Genomic DNA, 17,297 nt, shown 5'->3' on the forward strand with positions numbered 1-17,297 from the left:
TTAGTTTGTTTCCCTTTAGCTTACTTTGTAGCCACTACTTAAAATAGATTTTCCTCATTGTTTAATATAGTGTTTATTATTTTTGGCTTATTTTTCCATAACACCGTACAATGTTTATATGGAATGCACATACATGTATATCAACACTGCAAGGTCAACATTCTGTTATGTTGTATTAATACTTCTTTCTTTGTTTGAGTTACCTGGGGGTTTGGCTTCTCCTTCCTGGTTGGCAAATCTTCGTGTCTTGCAACCAATGTTGTAGGTGCATAAAGCTACCTACTGTACCCGAGTCTGTAATCTCAGGGATTATACTTCCGGTTTCATTCTAATAAAAAAAAACAAAACAATGTAACATGGACTAAACATGCATCTTTTAGAAATACAAATAACGCTTTACACCCTTCACTTATATTTCTATTAATACCCAATATTCCTTCCAAGTCCGATCCCCGTCCCAACTTATAGATCCTATCATGCATTATACTCCTCTCATAATCATATTTGCTACACCTTTTAAGGTGTAGCAAATATGATGAATATGATTCTTCACATTCATGACACACAATTATCCATTAAATAAAGATTTAATGGATAATTGTCCTTATGTCCTTTAGTATCGGTGTCCCACCTCTCCTGCCATATATCCTTCAATACTGCTCTTATTAGTGATTTGGCCTCACCCTTCCCAAATGGAACATTCATTATTTAATCATTTTTTAACTTTGACTGCTCTCTTTGCAATCTCATCTGCTTTTTCATTTCCCTCCTCACCAACATGTGCAGGAACCCAGCCGAATTTTACATCAATTCTTGTTCATTTTTAAGAGCAATATAAATATAAATATTTCCATCAAAAAATCTCTATTGCTGTTTCTTTTTAAATCAAACTATTTAATGATGCTGTAGAGCCTGAACAAATGAGTGCCCTATCAGGTTTTACCTCCTCTATCCATTGTAACCCTAAGATTTTAGCAATTATTTGAGCTGTAAATACAGACAAGTCTTTTACATATTTCTACATTAAACTCCGGTATAAATACATATATATTTATATGTATGTATATATCCTTCATGAACATGCATGTCAAAATTCACACAGCATAATATAAGAAAGTTATAACAACCTACAGTATATTATTTTCATTCACACAAGTTACTCATATTAGTCGAAACTAGAGTAAGATTCAAACATGAAACTATATTTTTTGTAACATCTACCCTAGTACCTCTTCCATTATTAATACACAAAAGCGATCTTGTAAAAATAACTATTTTAATATTCCCTCTGGGGATACACAATTATATCACTATAATTCCTGTATAGTATTTACGCTTTTATATGTTATATTATCCTGAATGTTATGCATCCCCACCTTGTTTCCCAAGATGATCTAATTTAAGTGCAGTGTACCCTAACATAACAAAGTCTAAGTGTGGTTTTAACCATGTTTCTGGAAGACAGATAATTTCAGGTTGAAATTCCAATTCAGCCACAACTCTCTTGAACTCTTGTCCATTGGCAATTAGGGTTCTAGTTTTTCATTGTAGGATAAGAAATACCATAATGAGGCAATCACCTTGAGACATTCTATCTTGTTTAGACTTGGACATCTTTGTTTTCCTTTGCATTGATTTGTTGTGTGACCCATTCTTTGACGCTTGAAACGTCTCAATAGTGCTGGAATGAACTCTCTGACCTCATAAATGATACAACCTATGTTAAGTTTCTTAACGTTTTCAACCTCGCAAACTACTGACAGGCTATCAGTTTTAACCACCTTTCTTTGAGTTAGCAATCTTGTTGCTTTCATCACCTTTACATCTGTTACTTCACTATGGTGAGGTACAGGGGATGGACAATGAAACTGAAACACCTGTCATTTTAGTGTGGGAGGTTTCATGGCTAAATTGGACCATCCTGGTAGCCAGTCTTCATTGATTAATCCAACAGGATTAACTGTGGACGCAAGAGGAAGCTCTCTGAAAGGGATGTTCGGGTTCTAACCCGGATTGTATCCAAAAAACATAAAACCACGGCTGCCCAAATCACGGCAGAATTAAATGTGCACCTCAACTCTCCTGTTTCCACCAGAACTGTCCATCAGGAGCTCCACAGGGTCAATATACACGGCCGGGCTGCTATACCCAAACCTTTGGTCACTCATGCCAATGCCAACGTCGGTTTCAATGGTGCAAGGAGCGCAAATCTTGGGCTGTGGACAATGTGAAACATGTATTGTTCTCTGATGAGTCCACCTTTACTGTTTTCCCCACATCCGGCAGAGTTACGGTGTGGAGAAGCCTCAAAGAAGCGTACCACCCAGACTGTTGCATGTCCAGAGTGAAGCATGGGGGTAGATCAGTGATGGTTTGGGCTGCCATATCATGGCATTCCCTTGGCCCAATACTTGTGCTAGATGGGCGCATCACTGCCAAGGACTACCGAACCATTCTTGAGGACCATGTGCATCCAATGGTTCAAACATTGTATCCTGAAGGCGGTGCCGTGTATCAGGATGACAATGCACCAATACACACAGCAAGACTGGTGAAAGATTGGTTTGATGAACATGAAAGTGAAGTTGAACATCTCCCATGACCTGCACAGTCACCAGATCTAAATATTATTGAGCCACTTTGGGGTGTTTTGGAGGAGCGAGTCAGGAAACATTTTCCTCCACCAGTATCACGTAGTGACCTGGTCACTATCCTGCAAGAAGAATGGCTTAAAATCCCTCTGACCACTGTGCAGGACTTGTATACAGGTCCTTCTCAAAATATTAGCATATTGTGATAAAGTTCATTATTTTCCATAATGTCATGATGAAAATTTAACATTCATATATTTTAGATTCATTGCACACTAACTGAAATATTTCAGGTCTTTTATTGTCTTAATACGGATGATTGTGGCATACAGCTCATGAAAACCCAAAATTCCTATCTCACAAAATTAGCATATTTCATCCGACCAATAAAAGAAAAGTGTTTTTAATACAAAAAACGTCAACCTTCAAATAATCATGTACAGTTATGCACTCAATACTTGGTCGGGAATCCTTTGGCAGAAATGACTGCTTCAATGCGGCGTGGCATGGAGGCAATCAGCCTGTGGCACTGCTGAGGTCTTATGGAGGCCCAGGATGCTTCGATAGCGGCCTTTAGCTCATCCAGAGTGTTGGGTCTTGAGTCTCTCAACGTTCTCTTCACAATATCCCACAGATTCTCTATGGGGTTCAGGTCAGGAGAGTTGGCAGGCCAATTGAGCACAGTGATACCATGGTCAGTAAACCATTTACCAGTGGTTTTGGCACTGTGAGCAGGTGCCAGGTCGTGCTGAAAAATGAAATCTTCATCTCCATAAAGCTTTTCAGCAGATGGAAGCATGAAGTGCTCCAAAATCTCCTGATAGCTAGCTGCATTGACCCTGCCTTTGATAAAACACAGTGGACCAATACCAGCAGCTGACACGGCACCCCAGACCATCACTGACTGTGGGTACTTGACACTGGACTTCTGGCATTTTGGCATTTCCTTCTCCCCAGTCTTCCTCCAGACTCTGGCACCTTGATTTCCGAATGACATGCAGAATTTGCTTTCATCCAAAAAAAGTACTTTGGACCACTGAGCAACAGTCCAGTGCTGCTTCTCTGTAGCCCAGGTCAGGCGCTTCTGCTGCTGTTTCTGGTTCAAAAGTGGCTTGACCTGGGGAATGCGGCACCTGTAGCCCATTTCCTGCACACTCCTGTGCACGGTGGCTCTGGATGTTTCTACTCCAGACTCAGTCTACTGCTTCCGCAGGTCCCCCAAGGTCTGGAATCGGCCCTTCTCCGCAATCTTCCTCAGGGTCCGGTCACCTCTTCTCGTTGTGCAGCATTTTCTGCCACACTTTTTCCTTCCCACAGACTTCCCACTGAGGTGCCTTGATACAGCACTCTGGGAACAGCCTATTTGTTCAGAAATTTATTTCTGTGTCTTACCCTCTTGCTTGAGGGTGTCAATAGTGGCCTTCTGGACAGCAGTCAGGTCGGCAGTCTTACCCATGATTGGGGTTTTGAGTGATCAACCAGGCTGGGAGTTTTAAAGGCCTCAGGAATCTTTTGCAGGTGTTTAGAGTTAACTCGTTGATTCAGATGATTAGGTTCATAGCTCGTTTAGAGACCCTTTTAATGATATGCTAATTTTGTGAGATAGGAATTTTGGGTTTTCATGAGCTGTATGCCAAAATCATCCATATTAAGACAATAAAAGACCTGAAATATTTCAGTTAGTGTGCAATGAATCTAAAATATATGAATGTTAAATTTTCATCATGACATTATGGAAAATAATGAACTTTATCACAATATGCTAATATTTTGAGAAGGACCTGTATGTCATTCCCAAGACGAATTGACGCTGTGTTGGCCGCAAAAGGAGGCCCTACATCATACTAATAAATTATTGTGGTCTAAAACCAGGTGTTTCAGTTTCATTGTCCAACCCCTGTAGGTAGAAGCTGTTTGATTACGGACATGAAGAACAAGGAATAGAAACAGAAGAAGAAGCTGCAGCAGCCTCCATCTCGCACCAGCAGCAGCAGACGTACAGAGGACCTTAAGGACTGTACAACACAAGTTAACCAGAAGGGGGCAGCACAGTAACTTAAGGGAAGCCGGCTGCCTCTAAAAACGCCAGAAGAAGAATCAGAAGCCCTTTCCCTTGAAACTTCTTCCATGCTTTCAAAACCCCTCATAGAGTCGCAGGTATGAAATGTTATCCATGAAAATAAGATCTGCTGAACTAGGGGCTTACAGTTAAAGCTTTAAATCTGTGTAAGTAGATTAAGGTCAGAGACGTCCCGGTGTTTGCATTGAGGACGCTAACTAGCAAGGCTAGTTTCTGTTTCAGCCCACAAAAAGTAAAGGCTTGTTCATTCACGGAACCACCCAAGCCTTAACTATGTGTAATGTGTTATGTTTTCGCAGATATCTCTGAAATGAACTCAGTCGAAGAAACACAAAATATTATGGGTTAGTACATGGTGTTTGAGCTGTGGTCAGTGGATATAAAAATGAAGTAGACACTTTTGTAGAAGAGTCTCAGATGAAGATCTGGGCATATGACAAATGTTTGTCAGTCTCAGATTGTCAGCCACGAGTGTGTTATTGTTGCTAAAGAGGCCAAGTCCCCTTGTAAGGGGACCGTATGGCTTAAGAGGTCTTAACTAAATTATGATGAATTGTTTCATATCAGTTTTAGTCATTATACAGTAGTTTAACAGTGTTTTGCTCAGCTATTTATATTTTTCTAATTATTTAAGCAATTGAGTCAATTTTTTAACATGATCATTTTAGCAGTAATAATAGATGTGTTATTATTAAAAAATTATTTAAATTATTTGTGACAGCGTTGATGTCCAATCTAGGTGCTGATGTGGCTTCATCTGTTTATGGAGTTCATTTATCATAATCTTATCTTATTTAACCGTCTCTCTGAAGTAGAAGCTTGAACAGAAGTTGATTTATGCAGGTTAATTTTAATTGCTTATTCACAAAGTAACCCAGAAACGTTCTGCCTCTTATGTAGAAGTGAATGTGCTGTAAGTTTTCTGTAAATGTTTGCAGGTTTAGCAAACACTATGGATGTGTTATACGGTCCCCTGGGTTTGGGTCTCGTCGCCGGACTGGGCTGCGGACTCCTCCTTGGCTGGCACCTCCGGACACGCCTCGGCCCCTCATCCAAGAGCCTGATGAAAGCGGTGGGGAACGGCACCGGGGAGGACAGCATGATGGGAGAAGGAGGGGAGTTCAAGATGGTTCTGGTGGTCCGGAATGACCTGAAGATGGGCAAAGGGAAGGTGGCAGCCCAGTGCTCCCATGCTGCAGTAAGTGCTTATAAACAGGTTCAACGAAGGAACCCTGAGCTGCTTAAGCAGTGGGAGTACTGCGGTCAGCCCAAGGTGGTGGTGAAGGCCCTTGATGAGGACACCCTGATAGATCTGCTGGGCCGAGCCAGAGAGGTGGGACTCACTGTCAGCCTCATTCAGGATGCAGGAAGGACACAAATTGCGCCTGGCTCTCGCACCGTGCTGGGGATTGGTCCTGGTCCAGCCAATCTGGTTGATGGTGTCACCGGAGACTTGAAACTCTACTAAAGTTTTTGTTATATCTGCATCTTAGGACAAGATTTTGTAATTATTAAAGCTGTTGTGAATAGGAATAATCCGGATCTGTGTTGAATTTACCTTTTACACATCACCCATCTGTAAAGCAGAAAGTAATTTAATTTGTGTAGTAGTAATTACAAATTGGGATGTATATATTTACTTTTTTTGATGATTTAACAGTGTTTATCTTTAGAATGTACAGGCATTAAATTTCTTTCCTGCAACAGCCTACAGCATGTGATTATAGATGTTTGTTAAAACAATCAAGAAGAAAATGGGGTCAATATACAGTGCATTGCAATATTATCCATACTCCTTGAACTTTTTCACATCCCCAAACTTTGTTTTTTTTTTGTGAAAGACCTGCACTAAGCAGCAAGTAACAGTTGAGTGAAATGAGAAAGACATGTTTCTCTTGGAGCTGGTGTGAAACACGGTGGTGGTAGCAGCATCATCCTGTGGGGTTGCTTCTTTTCCAACAGGGACACCCGGGGTTATTAATTAATTTGATTCAGGTGTGTTGGAAGGGGGAAACATCTAAAACAAACATGATACTGGTCCTTGGACACCACTGGTTTAGATCAAAGCATATTCATGTTAGAATGGCCCAGTCAAAGTCCAGACCTAAAGAATTTAAAACTGATGTTCACAAAGGTTTTCACATACGTCTTTGCAAAATAGCTCAGGCTGTCTAGATGTGCAAGGCTGATCAGCATGTACAACTAAAAAGAAATAGAATGTGAAAAGTTCAGTATGTTTGTCACTCATTTTAGAAAGTAAAAATATGGATTCATTACACATTGAAATACAGGTCCTTCTCAAAATATTAGCATATTGTGATAAAGTTCATTATTTTCCATAATGTCATGATGAAAATTTAACATTCATATATTTTAGATTCATTGCACACTAACTGAAATATTTCAGGTCCTTTATTGTCTTAATACGGATGATTTTGGCATACAGCTCATGAAAACCCAAAATTCCTATCTCACAAAATTAGCATATCATTAAAAGGGTCTCTAAATGAGCTATGAACCTAATCATCTGAATCAACGAGTTAACTCTAAACACCTGCAAAAGATTCCTGAGGCCTTTAAAACTCCCAGCCTGGTTCATCACTCAAAACCCCAATCATGGGTAAGACTGCCGACCTGATTGCTGTCCAGAAGGCCACTATTGACACCCTCAAGCAAGAGGGTAAGACACAGAAAGACATTTCTGAACGAATAGGCTGTTCCCAGAGTGCTGTATCAAGGCACCTCAGTGGGAAGTCTGTGGGAAGGAAAAAGTGTGGCAGAAAACGCTGCACAATGAGAAGAGGTGACCGGACCCTGAGGAAAATTGTGGAGAAGGGCCGATTCCAGACCTTGGGAAGCAGTGGACTGAGTCTGGAGTAGAAACATCCAGAGCCACCGTGCACAGGTGTGTGCAGGAAATGGGCTACAGGTGCCGCATTCCCCAGGTCAAGCCACTTTTGAACCAGAAACAGCGGCAGAAGCGCCTGACCTGGGCTACAGAGAAGCAGCACTGGACTGTTGCTCAGTGGTCCAAAGTACTTTTTTCGGATGAAAGCAAATTCTGCATGTCATTCAGAAATCAAGGTGCCAGAGTCTGGAGGAAGACTGGGGAGAAGGAAATGCCAAAATGCCAGAAGTCCAGTGTCAAGTACCCACAGTCAGTGATGGTCTGGGGTGCCATGTCAGCTGCTGGTGTTGGTCCACTGTGTTTTATCAAAGGCAGGGTCAATGCAGCTAGCTATCAGGAGATTTTGGAGCACTTCATGCTTCCATCTGCTGAAAAGCTTTATGGAGATGAAGATTTCATTTTTCAGCACGACCTGGCACCTGCTCACAGTGCCAAAACTACTGGTAAATGGTTTACTGACCATGGTATCACTGTGCTCAATTGGCCTGCCAACTCTCCTGACCTGAACCCTATAGAGAATCTGTGGGATATTGTGAAGAGAACGTTGAGAGACTCAAGACCCAACACTCTGGATGAGCTAAAGGCCGCTATCGAAGCATCCTGGGCCTCCATAAGACCTCAGCAGTGCCACAGGCTGATTGCCTCCATGCCACGCCGCATTGAAGCAGTCATTTCTGCAAAAGGATTCCCGACCAAGTATTGAGTGCATAACTGTACATGATTATTTGAAGGTTGATGTTTTTTGTATTAAAAACACTTTTCTTTTATTGGTCGGATGAAATATGCTAATTTTGTGAGATAGGAATTTTGGGTTTTCATGAGCTGTATGCCAAAATCATCTGTATTAAGACAATAAAAGACCTGAAATATTTCAGTTAGTGTGCAATGAATCTAAAATATATGAATGTTAAATTTTCATCATGACATTATGGAAAATAATGAACTTTATCACAATATGCTAATATTTTGAGAAGGACCTGTATTTCAAGTCTTTTATTTCTTGTAATTTTGATGATCATAGCTTATGGATGATGAAAACCCAAAATGTTGTCTTTTAGAATATTGTGATAAAGTTGCTGCAAAAGTTTTCTGAGCGTTTAAATAGCCTCATCCTGGGTCAGTAGGCTACACCATCATGGTGATTGGCTGATTTGACTAAAGTCCAGAAGAGTCATTGACACCCTCTAAGCTACAAAAGGTCATTGCTAAAGTTAAAGAAGCACTTTCATAGAAAGTTGAGTGGTATGAAAAGGTGCACCAACAACAGGGATAACCGCAATCTTGAGATGATTGTCAAGCTAAATCAATTTAATAATTTGGTGGAGCTTCACAAGGAGTGGAGTCAGCATCAAGAGCCACTACACAAAGATGAAACCTACACATGGGCTACAAATGTCTTACCAGTGCTGGAGAGGAAGAGAAATAGACTGTTGCTCAGTGGTCCAAAGGCCTCTTTTCAGATGAAAGTTTGCATTTCATTAAGGAGTTAAGGTCTATGTTGCTTGAAGTCCAGTACGACCTTTCTATAGCCCATAACGATTTGGGGGTGCCATGTAGTCTGCTGGTGTTGGTCCACTGGGTTTAATGAAGCCCACAGTCAATGTAACCATCCATCAGGACATTCCATTTTCCTCCATGCTTCCTTCTGCTGACAAGCTTTAATGGAGATGCCAATTTCCTTTTCCAGGACTTGGTATCTGCCCACATTGCTAAAGGTACCAAAATCTAGTTCACAATGACCACGGTGTTACTGGGCTTGATTGGCCAGTGAACTGGGTTGACCTGAACCCCCATAGAGAATCTATAGAGTATTGTGGAAGATGAGACACCAGACCTCATGGCTGCATTCAAAGCAACCTGGGTCACCATTGCACCTCAGACCCACAGGGTGATCTCCATGCCACACCCTCTATGATGCAGTTATTCATGCAGGAGAACCAACCAACCAAACACTGAATGAAATATACTGCATACTTTTCTGTAGACCAACAATGCTGTAAATACAACTTTCTTTCTGCAAAATTGAGTTCGAAGTTCTCTAAAATACTCTTCTGAAAAACTAAAATACCCCAATAAAGAAACCATGACACCACTCTTGACAAACAAGAAGCCTTTATTTATTTTTTTAAGTGGAAACAAAACTGCCGTTTCATTCATTAGGATCCTAATTATGCACAATCGAGTATCGTAAGTGCACAATTTAAATCTAACGTAATTTAGATAAGAATATAAGGAGTTAATGATTGATTTTCTGTATACAAGCAAGCCTTTAGTAAAAACGTCAAACCCCCACGTGTGTTGACATTGTTTCAGATTTTGATGAGTAGGTCAACTGAAAACATTAAATGCAACCCACAACAGGACACAAGAAGAAGAAAAAGAATCTCTCCTGCACACTCAGTAACAGTGACCAAACCGATGCAAACCAGAGTAGGACAGGGGCATGCTAGTCACACACACACAGGTCTGCAGTCCCTCCTGAGGCAGAATGGTCCCGTGTTAAAGCAGTGTGTAAAGCACATGGAAATGTTATCCGAGAAGAACTGAGTTTGGAGACTTCTGCATAGGCTTTACTGGAAAGAATCTAACTTTCCTGTACATCGTATGTAAAATAGTTTTAGATTTTCTTCACCAACAGGCCTGAAGAGCGAGCGTGGAACAGTGACTAGTAAAACGTAGTGTTTCAGGATTATGGTCGTGAAAGCAGCAGTCTGATGTTGCAAGAAAAGAACACAGTAGCAGTTTTGGTGTCTGAATATACTACAATTCAACGCATTGTACAGTCGGACAATAATGAAGCTCACACATGGACAGGTTCTACAATTCTTCTTACTAGAGTGCAAATCAGATGCTTCACAACATACCTTAATCTGGGAAGAGAACTGGCTCTCCCCCCAAGCCCACACATTGTACATTAACCATTTCCCATTCAAATAAAATACAAGAAAATTAATCTAGTCAATACGGAATGCGAGAAAGTTGATGTAATATATACCTTTTGAGAGCAGAAATAAACCTGGAGTCCTTCATGAGAGTTTAAAAAAAAAAAAGGAACAGTAAAAAAAACAAAAAAAGTAAGTTTGTCAGTATCATCTCCCTGTTCTTAGCAGAAGGCAGAGAGATGATAATAAAAAGTGTGGTGAAGGACTGTGGGAGATGGATGGAGCCTGGATGTGGACAGATTCAGGAGAGGCAGTCTTCACATGCCGTAGCCAAAGCCTGGCTGAGCTGCTGGTTGACCGTATCCCGCAGGCGCCTGGTAGCCATAGCCGTAAGCTTGCTGTGGAGCCACAGGTACGCTGGGGCCTGCGGTCAGCATCAGCTGAGGTGTTCCTGGAACACACAAAAGCTGTTATGTAGACTTTTTATTGTTACACTCCTTCTGATATAAACATGAATCATTTATTTATTTTGTAGTTTTCCTGTGACAACTTAGTGTGGGATTTAAAAAAACAAATGAACTGAAGGTTTTCTGTTATATTTACTATCATGGTCATAGATTCTTTGACTGGTTTTAAAGGTTCAATTTCAATTAATATTCCTGGATTACAAAGACTAGCAGGAGAAGATAAAGGCACTCTTGTTGACAGGGATCACATAGATGTGGACACTGATGCCACTGCTGGACTGTTACCGTAGACGATGGGTTGCGTCTCTGTTGCCTGCTCCTCTTCTTTCCTTACGGATTCTGAGGTTTCAAGCTTGTCTACCTGTATTGGAGAGAAATAAACACACTTAGGACAAAGTCTCAATGCTTTGCATGTAAAAAAAAACTAATAAAAAAACATGCTGACATGCTTGAAATGAGAAAATAAATATTTAATTTAGATCCTGATCTATCATGGCAGTAATAAATGGGTAATCTCCAGCAGTCCTATAAATGGTTTGCCAACAATTTAATCCATAAGTGGTTTTATTAAGTGAGAAGCTGCCATGTAGCTGAGCAGAATGTTTCAATCAACAGGTTGGTTTGTCCCCATAATCTTATATTACACTTAAAAATATTCACACAGCATTCCTTCAACAATAATCCCACAGGTGATGGCCATGTGATCTCTTTGTAGCTTTAGTGTCATTAGAGCTCTAAATATCCAATGATTTGGAGTAATTCTCTAAATTCTACTCTGTCTACTGTAAGTAACTGCAGTTATATGAGTCCAATAAATAATATCCATCAACATGAACTTAGTTTGGCTTGATCATTGACCCCGACAGCTCATATTCTATTGGAATGGATCCAATGAGGATCAGAACCACAATAAATGGAAAACAGGGTGAAATATAAAACCTTCAGAAATGAATCTAAAAGTGCGGCTTGAATGTTTCTCCATAATTCATGACAATCCGTAACTACAAGCAATCTAAACGGATACACAAAAGTTTAGGTGCTTGGGGAAATGGGGGTTGGGATGTAAAAGCAGAGCCTGATCCCATGCATGACATGTTTGCTAAATGTCCTGTAAGGAACGTAACAGAATAACAGCTTCCAGCTGTCTGCGCCAAACTCCTTTTCTGGTGGATAAAACACCAACCGCAGATATCATGACACATCAGCCAAAACATGTTCTGGACTGTCTGACAAAAATAAAAACATGATTCGTCACAAAGACAAAAGAAAAATCTCCAGGCAGCAAGAAGCAGAATGTGTCCTGAGAGGACGAGCAGAAGCACAGGCAGTAAGGAACGCTGAACAGTGCATCATCTTCGCATCCACATTCAGTTTGTCCATGCCTGTTAACGGACGTCAGCTCTCACTGGAAGCAGTTCCATGCTGTCATGTAAAAGCTGCAACACTGAGATGCAGTGTGGTGACAGGAAGCAAACTCTCAGTCCAGGTGCTCCCAGCAGTCTGCTGCCACGTGTCAACAAGACATGCGTCCTACATAGCATCAGACGCACGCTAAAACCTCCAAGAGCTTCTTTACTCCAGTCTCTGTGACAAAATGCACTTTTTAGGTTGAAAGATCGGTGTTAAGAGTCTTTCTGTAAACCAATGGCTTAAAGTGAATTTTCTCAACAGAACTGAAATATCTTCTGCTCTTTTTCCTTTTGTCCACCACTACAGCTCTGAGGTTTTCTTCTGAGAATTGAGGCTTTGAAAAATTTAACAAAACACTGCAGTGTTTGAAAGATACAGCAGTGACTAAAGCCCGGTGATTCTGTACTGTTAAATTAAAACCATGCACAGCAAGGGCTGCAATCTGTCAAGCAAAAACTGCGTTCAGCTTTCACCTTCTCCTTAACTGCTTCAACCTGTAAGGGAAAAGGCGCGGCACAGGAGACCAAGATGAAATATTTCCTACTGAACACTGACTGACAGCAAGCAATGCCAAAATGTTAAACATGAAATTCTAAGTATTACTTTTCCTTTAGAGATGCATCACTCAGGATTTTCTTGACCAATTTTTGATTTTGTTAAAGGTCTTAACCAGCCAATTCCAATTTTCTTAGAGGACCATAAGACACATAAGAGAAAAGGTGTTATGTTCTTTGACAGACATGAACTTTGAATCCAACAGAAAATGAAAAGATGATCCCTATCTATCAAAGCATGTGCTACTGTTTGATCCATGTATAGACCAAAATGTCAGGAGGTTAGTTTTTATGAATTTCATAAGGAAATATTTTTAGTTTTTGACTAACTGATCATAGATCAGAGCAGATCAAAGAAAAATTGGCCAATTCTGAGCTATGGCTCTGATTGGTGCATCTCTATAGGCATAGGCTTTTTTAAACTGCCATGAGAAGTTGTACATGTGTGTGCGGGCTTTTTGATATTTGCACACAACTTCACCCATACCTTGGAGAGGTACTCCCTCATGACCTGAATGAAGTATGGCATCGAGAAGTCCATGATGTTGTGCCTCCAGGAGGTCTCCAGCACCACGTCAGGCCGCAGCAGGTCGTAGCACGAGAAAAGGCAGGCAGCGAAACACTCCCTCTTGTTCTCCTGTAGGAACCAGGACAGCAGCTCTTCTGCCAGTTCTATGTCTTTGGACTCTGATGCATACTGCATGGCATCCTGTCAGAGAGTCGACATGGAAAAACTCAGTGGCACAGTCAACAACAAGCTCCGTTTTCAATTTCTACTTTGTCATGTCTCCTTTTTTCCAGCATTGGCTAAAACAATTTCCCAGAATAAAACAAGTAGAGGAAGTACCTTGTATAGCTTGTCCTTCTTGCACAGCTCCACACTCTGTTTCCAGCGGTTGTTGCCTTTGAAAAGGTAGGCAGCGATTCTTCTGAACTCAATCAGCTCGTGCTTCTCCAGGCGCTGGGCCAGCGAGATGTTGTCAAAGTTGTCGTAGGCATCTATCGATGTCCTCAGGGCCTGAAGCAAGAGACAAATGGACAATAAAGATGTGTTTTAGAAAATGTAAAAATAAGAAAAGAAAATCTTATGGTGTCAGTAGAACTTACCTGATAGTCCTCCTCTGTGATGAAGAGGTTGTTAAGTGCTTCGTTGACAGGTTTGTTGTTGTGGTTCTGTACTGAGCGTAGGTAAGGTTTGACCAGAGGCAGCTGTTTCACCTGGAAACACACGCGTTCATTATTAATGGCAAATATAACCCCCCAAGAAAGGGTGGACCTAGGTATGTGTTTCAGGTGCAGGGTACCTTAGTGAAGAAGTTGACAGCACGTGAATGGTCCAGTCTGGGGGAAAGCACCATCAGCAAATCATTCAGTAACAAAGGCTTGAACTCCAGGTAGTACTGGATGGCTTTGTAGTACAGCTCCACATTGGCCACCTACACATGAAACCGAGGGAAAGAATGTTTTTAGATCCAGTTCAAAAATGAGAAAAACATATTTATTTAATCTGATTAGGCCATACTTTGGTGATGATATCTTTGAACTGGCCTTCCTTCCAGGCATCTGTTGGGTGATTCATCATGGTGATGATGGCATTGTCAAACTCCTCATACTTGTCATAAAGGAAGACCAGCTCTGCCCACAGATGAGCCTGCTCAGCTGCTCTCAGAACCTTCGGGATGTTAACTCTGGACCAGAACAGCTCCAGATGCTCCCTCATCTTCTGGGGTTTGAACTTTGAGTAAAGGATGGCCAGCTCTGTGAACATGCCCATGTGAGCACGCTCCAGGCCCAAGGCAGCCTCAAGCATAGTGATCAACTCCTCAAAGTAGCCACGATCCTGAGAAACAGGAATGAGGATGAAGATGCTTGCAGAAGAATGTCTAAATGTTACATCAATGAACATAGGATCTATCAACAATGAAGCTCTTCAAAATGTCCAATTTCACCTACTTGGTAATAATTGATCAGCTCCTCCAATTCATCAGCATGCACCACTATATGGAGGCCACACATCTGGGCCAGTCGGAACTCCTGGCCGTCCACGCAGGCAAAGCAGACCTCCTTCCAGGTGCGGGTGCTGTTGGCCTTGCGGGCTCCATCCACAGCAGCTTGATACTCTCCCAGATGCACCAGGGTGGAAGCCAGGCGACCAAAGTTGGAGACATTGTTGTAAAGCAGTTTAGCTGCTTCATACATTTTCTCGTCATAGCAACGGTCACCAACCTAAAAAACAAGGTATAAAGATTTAGTGTTAAACACGGATCCGGCAGAACAAGACGGTGCCATATATCCGAGCGAGGCCAACCTGCTGAATGTGAGCATTATTGGGTCCATTGATGAACTCTTCCAGTTCAGCCAAGCGGTTGGTTTTAGCCAAGGCAAAGATCAGCTCGGTCTCCACATAGGACTCACGAGCCTTCTTGCGAGCCATCTGAAGGAACTTGACAAGGTCCTCCCAGTTACCTGGAAACATTTACAATAATGACGAGCTGATTGGCCATTTCTCATTCACCAATTACCAGTTAATATACACCCGTCATTGCAATTACAGCGGCAGGTCGTTTAGGTCATGTCTCTAACAGCTTTGCACCTCTGTAAGAGTTATTTTGTCCATTGAGTGTAAAATAGTTACAGTATAAGACATGAATATGCTTTGATCTAAACAAGTCCCATTACAGCCTCCAACAGATTTTGTTCTAGTATTGCTCTGTAGTTTGCTCCATCCATCGATACTGACCAGCTTTGCTGTCCCTGCTGAAGAAAAGCATCACCTAAGGATGATGCTACGACCATGTTTCACTGTGAGGATGGTGTGTTTAGGAACTACCCATAGTTTCTTTTATGTGCAGGACCAAAAGCTGAATTTTGGTGTCATATGAGCTGAGCACCTTCATCCAGATTGGAGCCATGTCCTGTCGTTTGGCTCGTAGGAAATTGCAAAAAGGACTGGTTTTGACTTTTAACTAACAGTTGTCCAGTTAACAGGTTCTCCCACCTGAGCTGTTGATCTCTGCAGCTCATGCAGAGTTACTATGGCCCTCTTGCCTGCTGCTCTCCCTGCCCAGTCTGCCAGTTTAGCTGGTTGGTCATGTCTTGGAAGAGTTGCATTTGTGCCATCGTCTTCCTTTTCAAACGATGGATTGATTGCGAGACGTTTGGAGCTTGGTTATATTGTTTAAAACCTCTGCATAACTTTCTCCCAGACCCGACTCCTGTGTTCGTTGGTCTTCATGATGGGGTTTGTTCACCAATTTTCTCTAACAAACCTGATGCCTTCACGCAACTGCAAGATCTATACTTGCTGAAGAAGATTCCCAGTAAAAACCGTTGACGTTTTTGGTTGTAACGACAACGTGAAGAATCTGTACATTAGGAGTTTTTGAAGCCACATCTACACTTTCTTGTTGGTATAAAGAGAGTTGCATTACCTTACCAAGTATGAAATAAGATCTCTTTCTGGGTGATCAAATTCTCTTACCACTCTTATCAGCTGCCTGGACCACCTCCATGTATGCAGATGGGTCATCAGCCTTGATGTAGGAGTCAATGGCTTCTTTAACAAGCTCCTTCTGCAGCTGAGCCTTGGCCAGCTGGCTCCACACAGCAGGTTCATTGCAGCGTTCTGCAAACTCATAGGCCCGGTCCAGGTTGCTGATATGCTCAATGAGCACCTAAGTAGAGGGAAAATAAACACATTACTCAACCCTTCTTCAATCAAGAAGGCATAAGTGTAGGTGATGATAGAATTTGCCGACCTGCACAGCGGAGGTGTTGACATCAAACTTCTTAAAGATGGCAAATGCCTCCTCAAAGAGCTCATTGCTGATGGCGATGTTTGCAATATCAGGGGCATCATAGTTGTCCAGCCTGCTAATGTATTCCATCACACGTGTGTTGTCAGCTTTGATTGCAGTCAGGATCAGCAGGTTCTGCAGATTTCTGAAGAGGAGAAAAACCCACTCAGCACATTTCTTGGGTCAAGTATGTCTAAAAACACTATAAGGTTAACAGCTGACTTGCAGAACATTCCAACTAAGCACCTGTGTTCACTGAAGACAGAGTTGTCCAACACAATTTTCTCTAGCAGCTCAATGAGCTCATTCGGCAGGTCAGCAGTCATGAAAGCTTTGACAGTGACTGAAACCTCCTCAGGGTCCTGGGTTTCTGACAGAGCAGTTTGCACCACCTGAGAATACAAGCAAAACAGAGTCTTAGAGAAGCACTAGGAGAAGGTACGAAGGAAGGGTTATCCTCCATGTCTTTAGACCCTACCTGGTCAATAAGTGGTCGTCTGTAGGGGTTGCTCTCAAGCAACACGCTGGCCCACAGCTCAGCATCTCTGCGTCTGACTAGGTATCGAGACAAGCTCTTGAACAGGGAGTTCTCATTGCAAACCTGATGT

The 17,297-nt window shown here is 41.8% G+C and overlaps 2 protein-coding genes across 4 annotated transcripts in view; one reads left to right on the plus strand and one right to left on the minus strand.

Annotated features, from left to right (window-relative positions):
* Positions 1–4,594: 4,594 nt before the first annotated feature.
* Positions 4,595–6,382, plus strand: ptrh2 (peptidyl-tRNA hydrolase 2). Of its 2 annotated transcripts, XM_047379580.1 has the most exons (3): positions 4,640–4,748; positions 4,971–5,015; positions 5,610–6,382. In XM_047379580.1, exons 2-3 carry the CDS (start codon positions 4,982–4,984, stop codon positions 6,137–6,139), a joined length of 564 nt encoding a protein of 187 aa, XP_047235536.1. In that variant the 5' UTR covers positions 4,640–4,748; positions 4,971–4,981; the 3' UTR covers positions 6,140–6,382. The 2 variants fall into 2 exon arrangements, with proteins under 2 accessions (XP_047235537.1, XP_047235536.1); XM_047379581.1 differs by lacking the exon at positions 4,971–5,015 and having other exon boundaries at positions 4,595–4,748.
* A 3,292-nt stretch (positions 6,383–9,674) lies between these two features.
* Positions 9,675–17,297, minus strand: part of cltca (clathrin, heavy chain a (Hc)) — a 36,333-nt gene continuing 28,710 nt past the window's right edge. For both annotated transcript variants that reach the window (XM_047378872.1, XM_047378871.1), the window contains 13 exons: positions 17,168–17,290; positions 16,936–17,081; positions 16,651–16,834; positions 16,374–16,566; positions 15,201–15,358; positions 14,846–15,118; positions 14,415–14,732; positions 14,197–14,328; positions 14,000–14,110; positions 13,740–13,910; positions 13,380–13,601; positions 11,214–11,289; positions 9,675–10,912 (listed from right to left, as the gene is read on the minus strand). In XM_047378872.1, coding sequence (XP_047234828.1) covers positions 10,779–10,912; positions 11,214–11,289; positions 13,380–13,601; positions 13,740–13,910; positions 14,000–14,110; positions 14,197–14,328; positions 14,415–14,732; positions 14,846–15,118; positions 15,201–15,358; positions 16,374–16,566; positions 16,651–16,834; positions 16,936–17,081; positions 17,168–17,290 — 2,241 coding nt within the window. In that variant the 3' untranslated portion in view covers positions 9,675–10,778. The remainder of the gene's footprint in view (positions 10,913–11,213; positions 11,290–13,379; positions 13,602–13,739; positions 13,911–13,999; positions 14,111–14,196; positions 14,329–14,414; positions 14,733–14,845; positions 15,119–15,200; positions 15,359–16,373; positions 16,567–16,650; positions 16,835–16,935; positions 17,082–17,167; positions 17,291–17,297) is intronic.

The sequence above is a fragment of the Girardinichthys multiradiatus genome, chromosome 11 (assembly GCF_021462225.1).
Source record: "Girardinichthys multiradiatus isolate DD_20200921_A chromosome 11, DD_fGirMul_XY1, whole genome shotgun sequence".
Lineage (NCBI taxonomy): Eukaryota > Metazoa > Chordata > Actinopteri > Cyprinodontiformes > Goodeidae > Girardinichthys > Girardinichthys multiradiatus.

Bases quoted from the DNA above. Each gene is read 5' to 3' on its own strand.
- ptrh2 (XM_047379580.1), top strand. From the start codon at position 4,982: ATGAACTCAGTCGAAGAAACACAAAATATTATGG. The intron at 5,016-5,609 runs GTTAGTACATGG...AAATGTTTGCAG, and splicing joins AGAAACACAAAATATTATGG to GTTTAGCAAACACTATGGAT.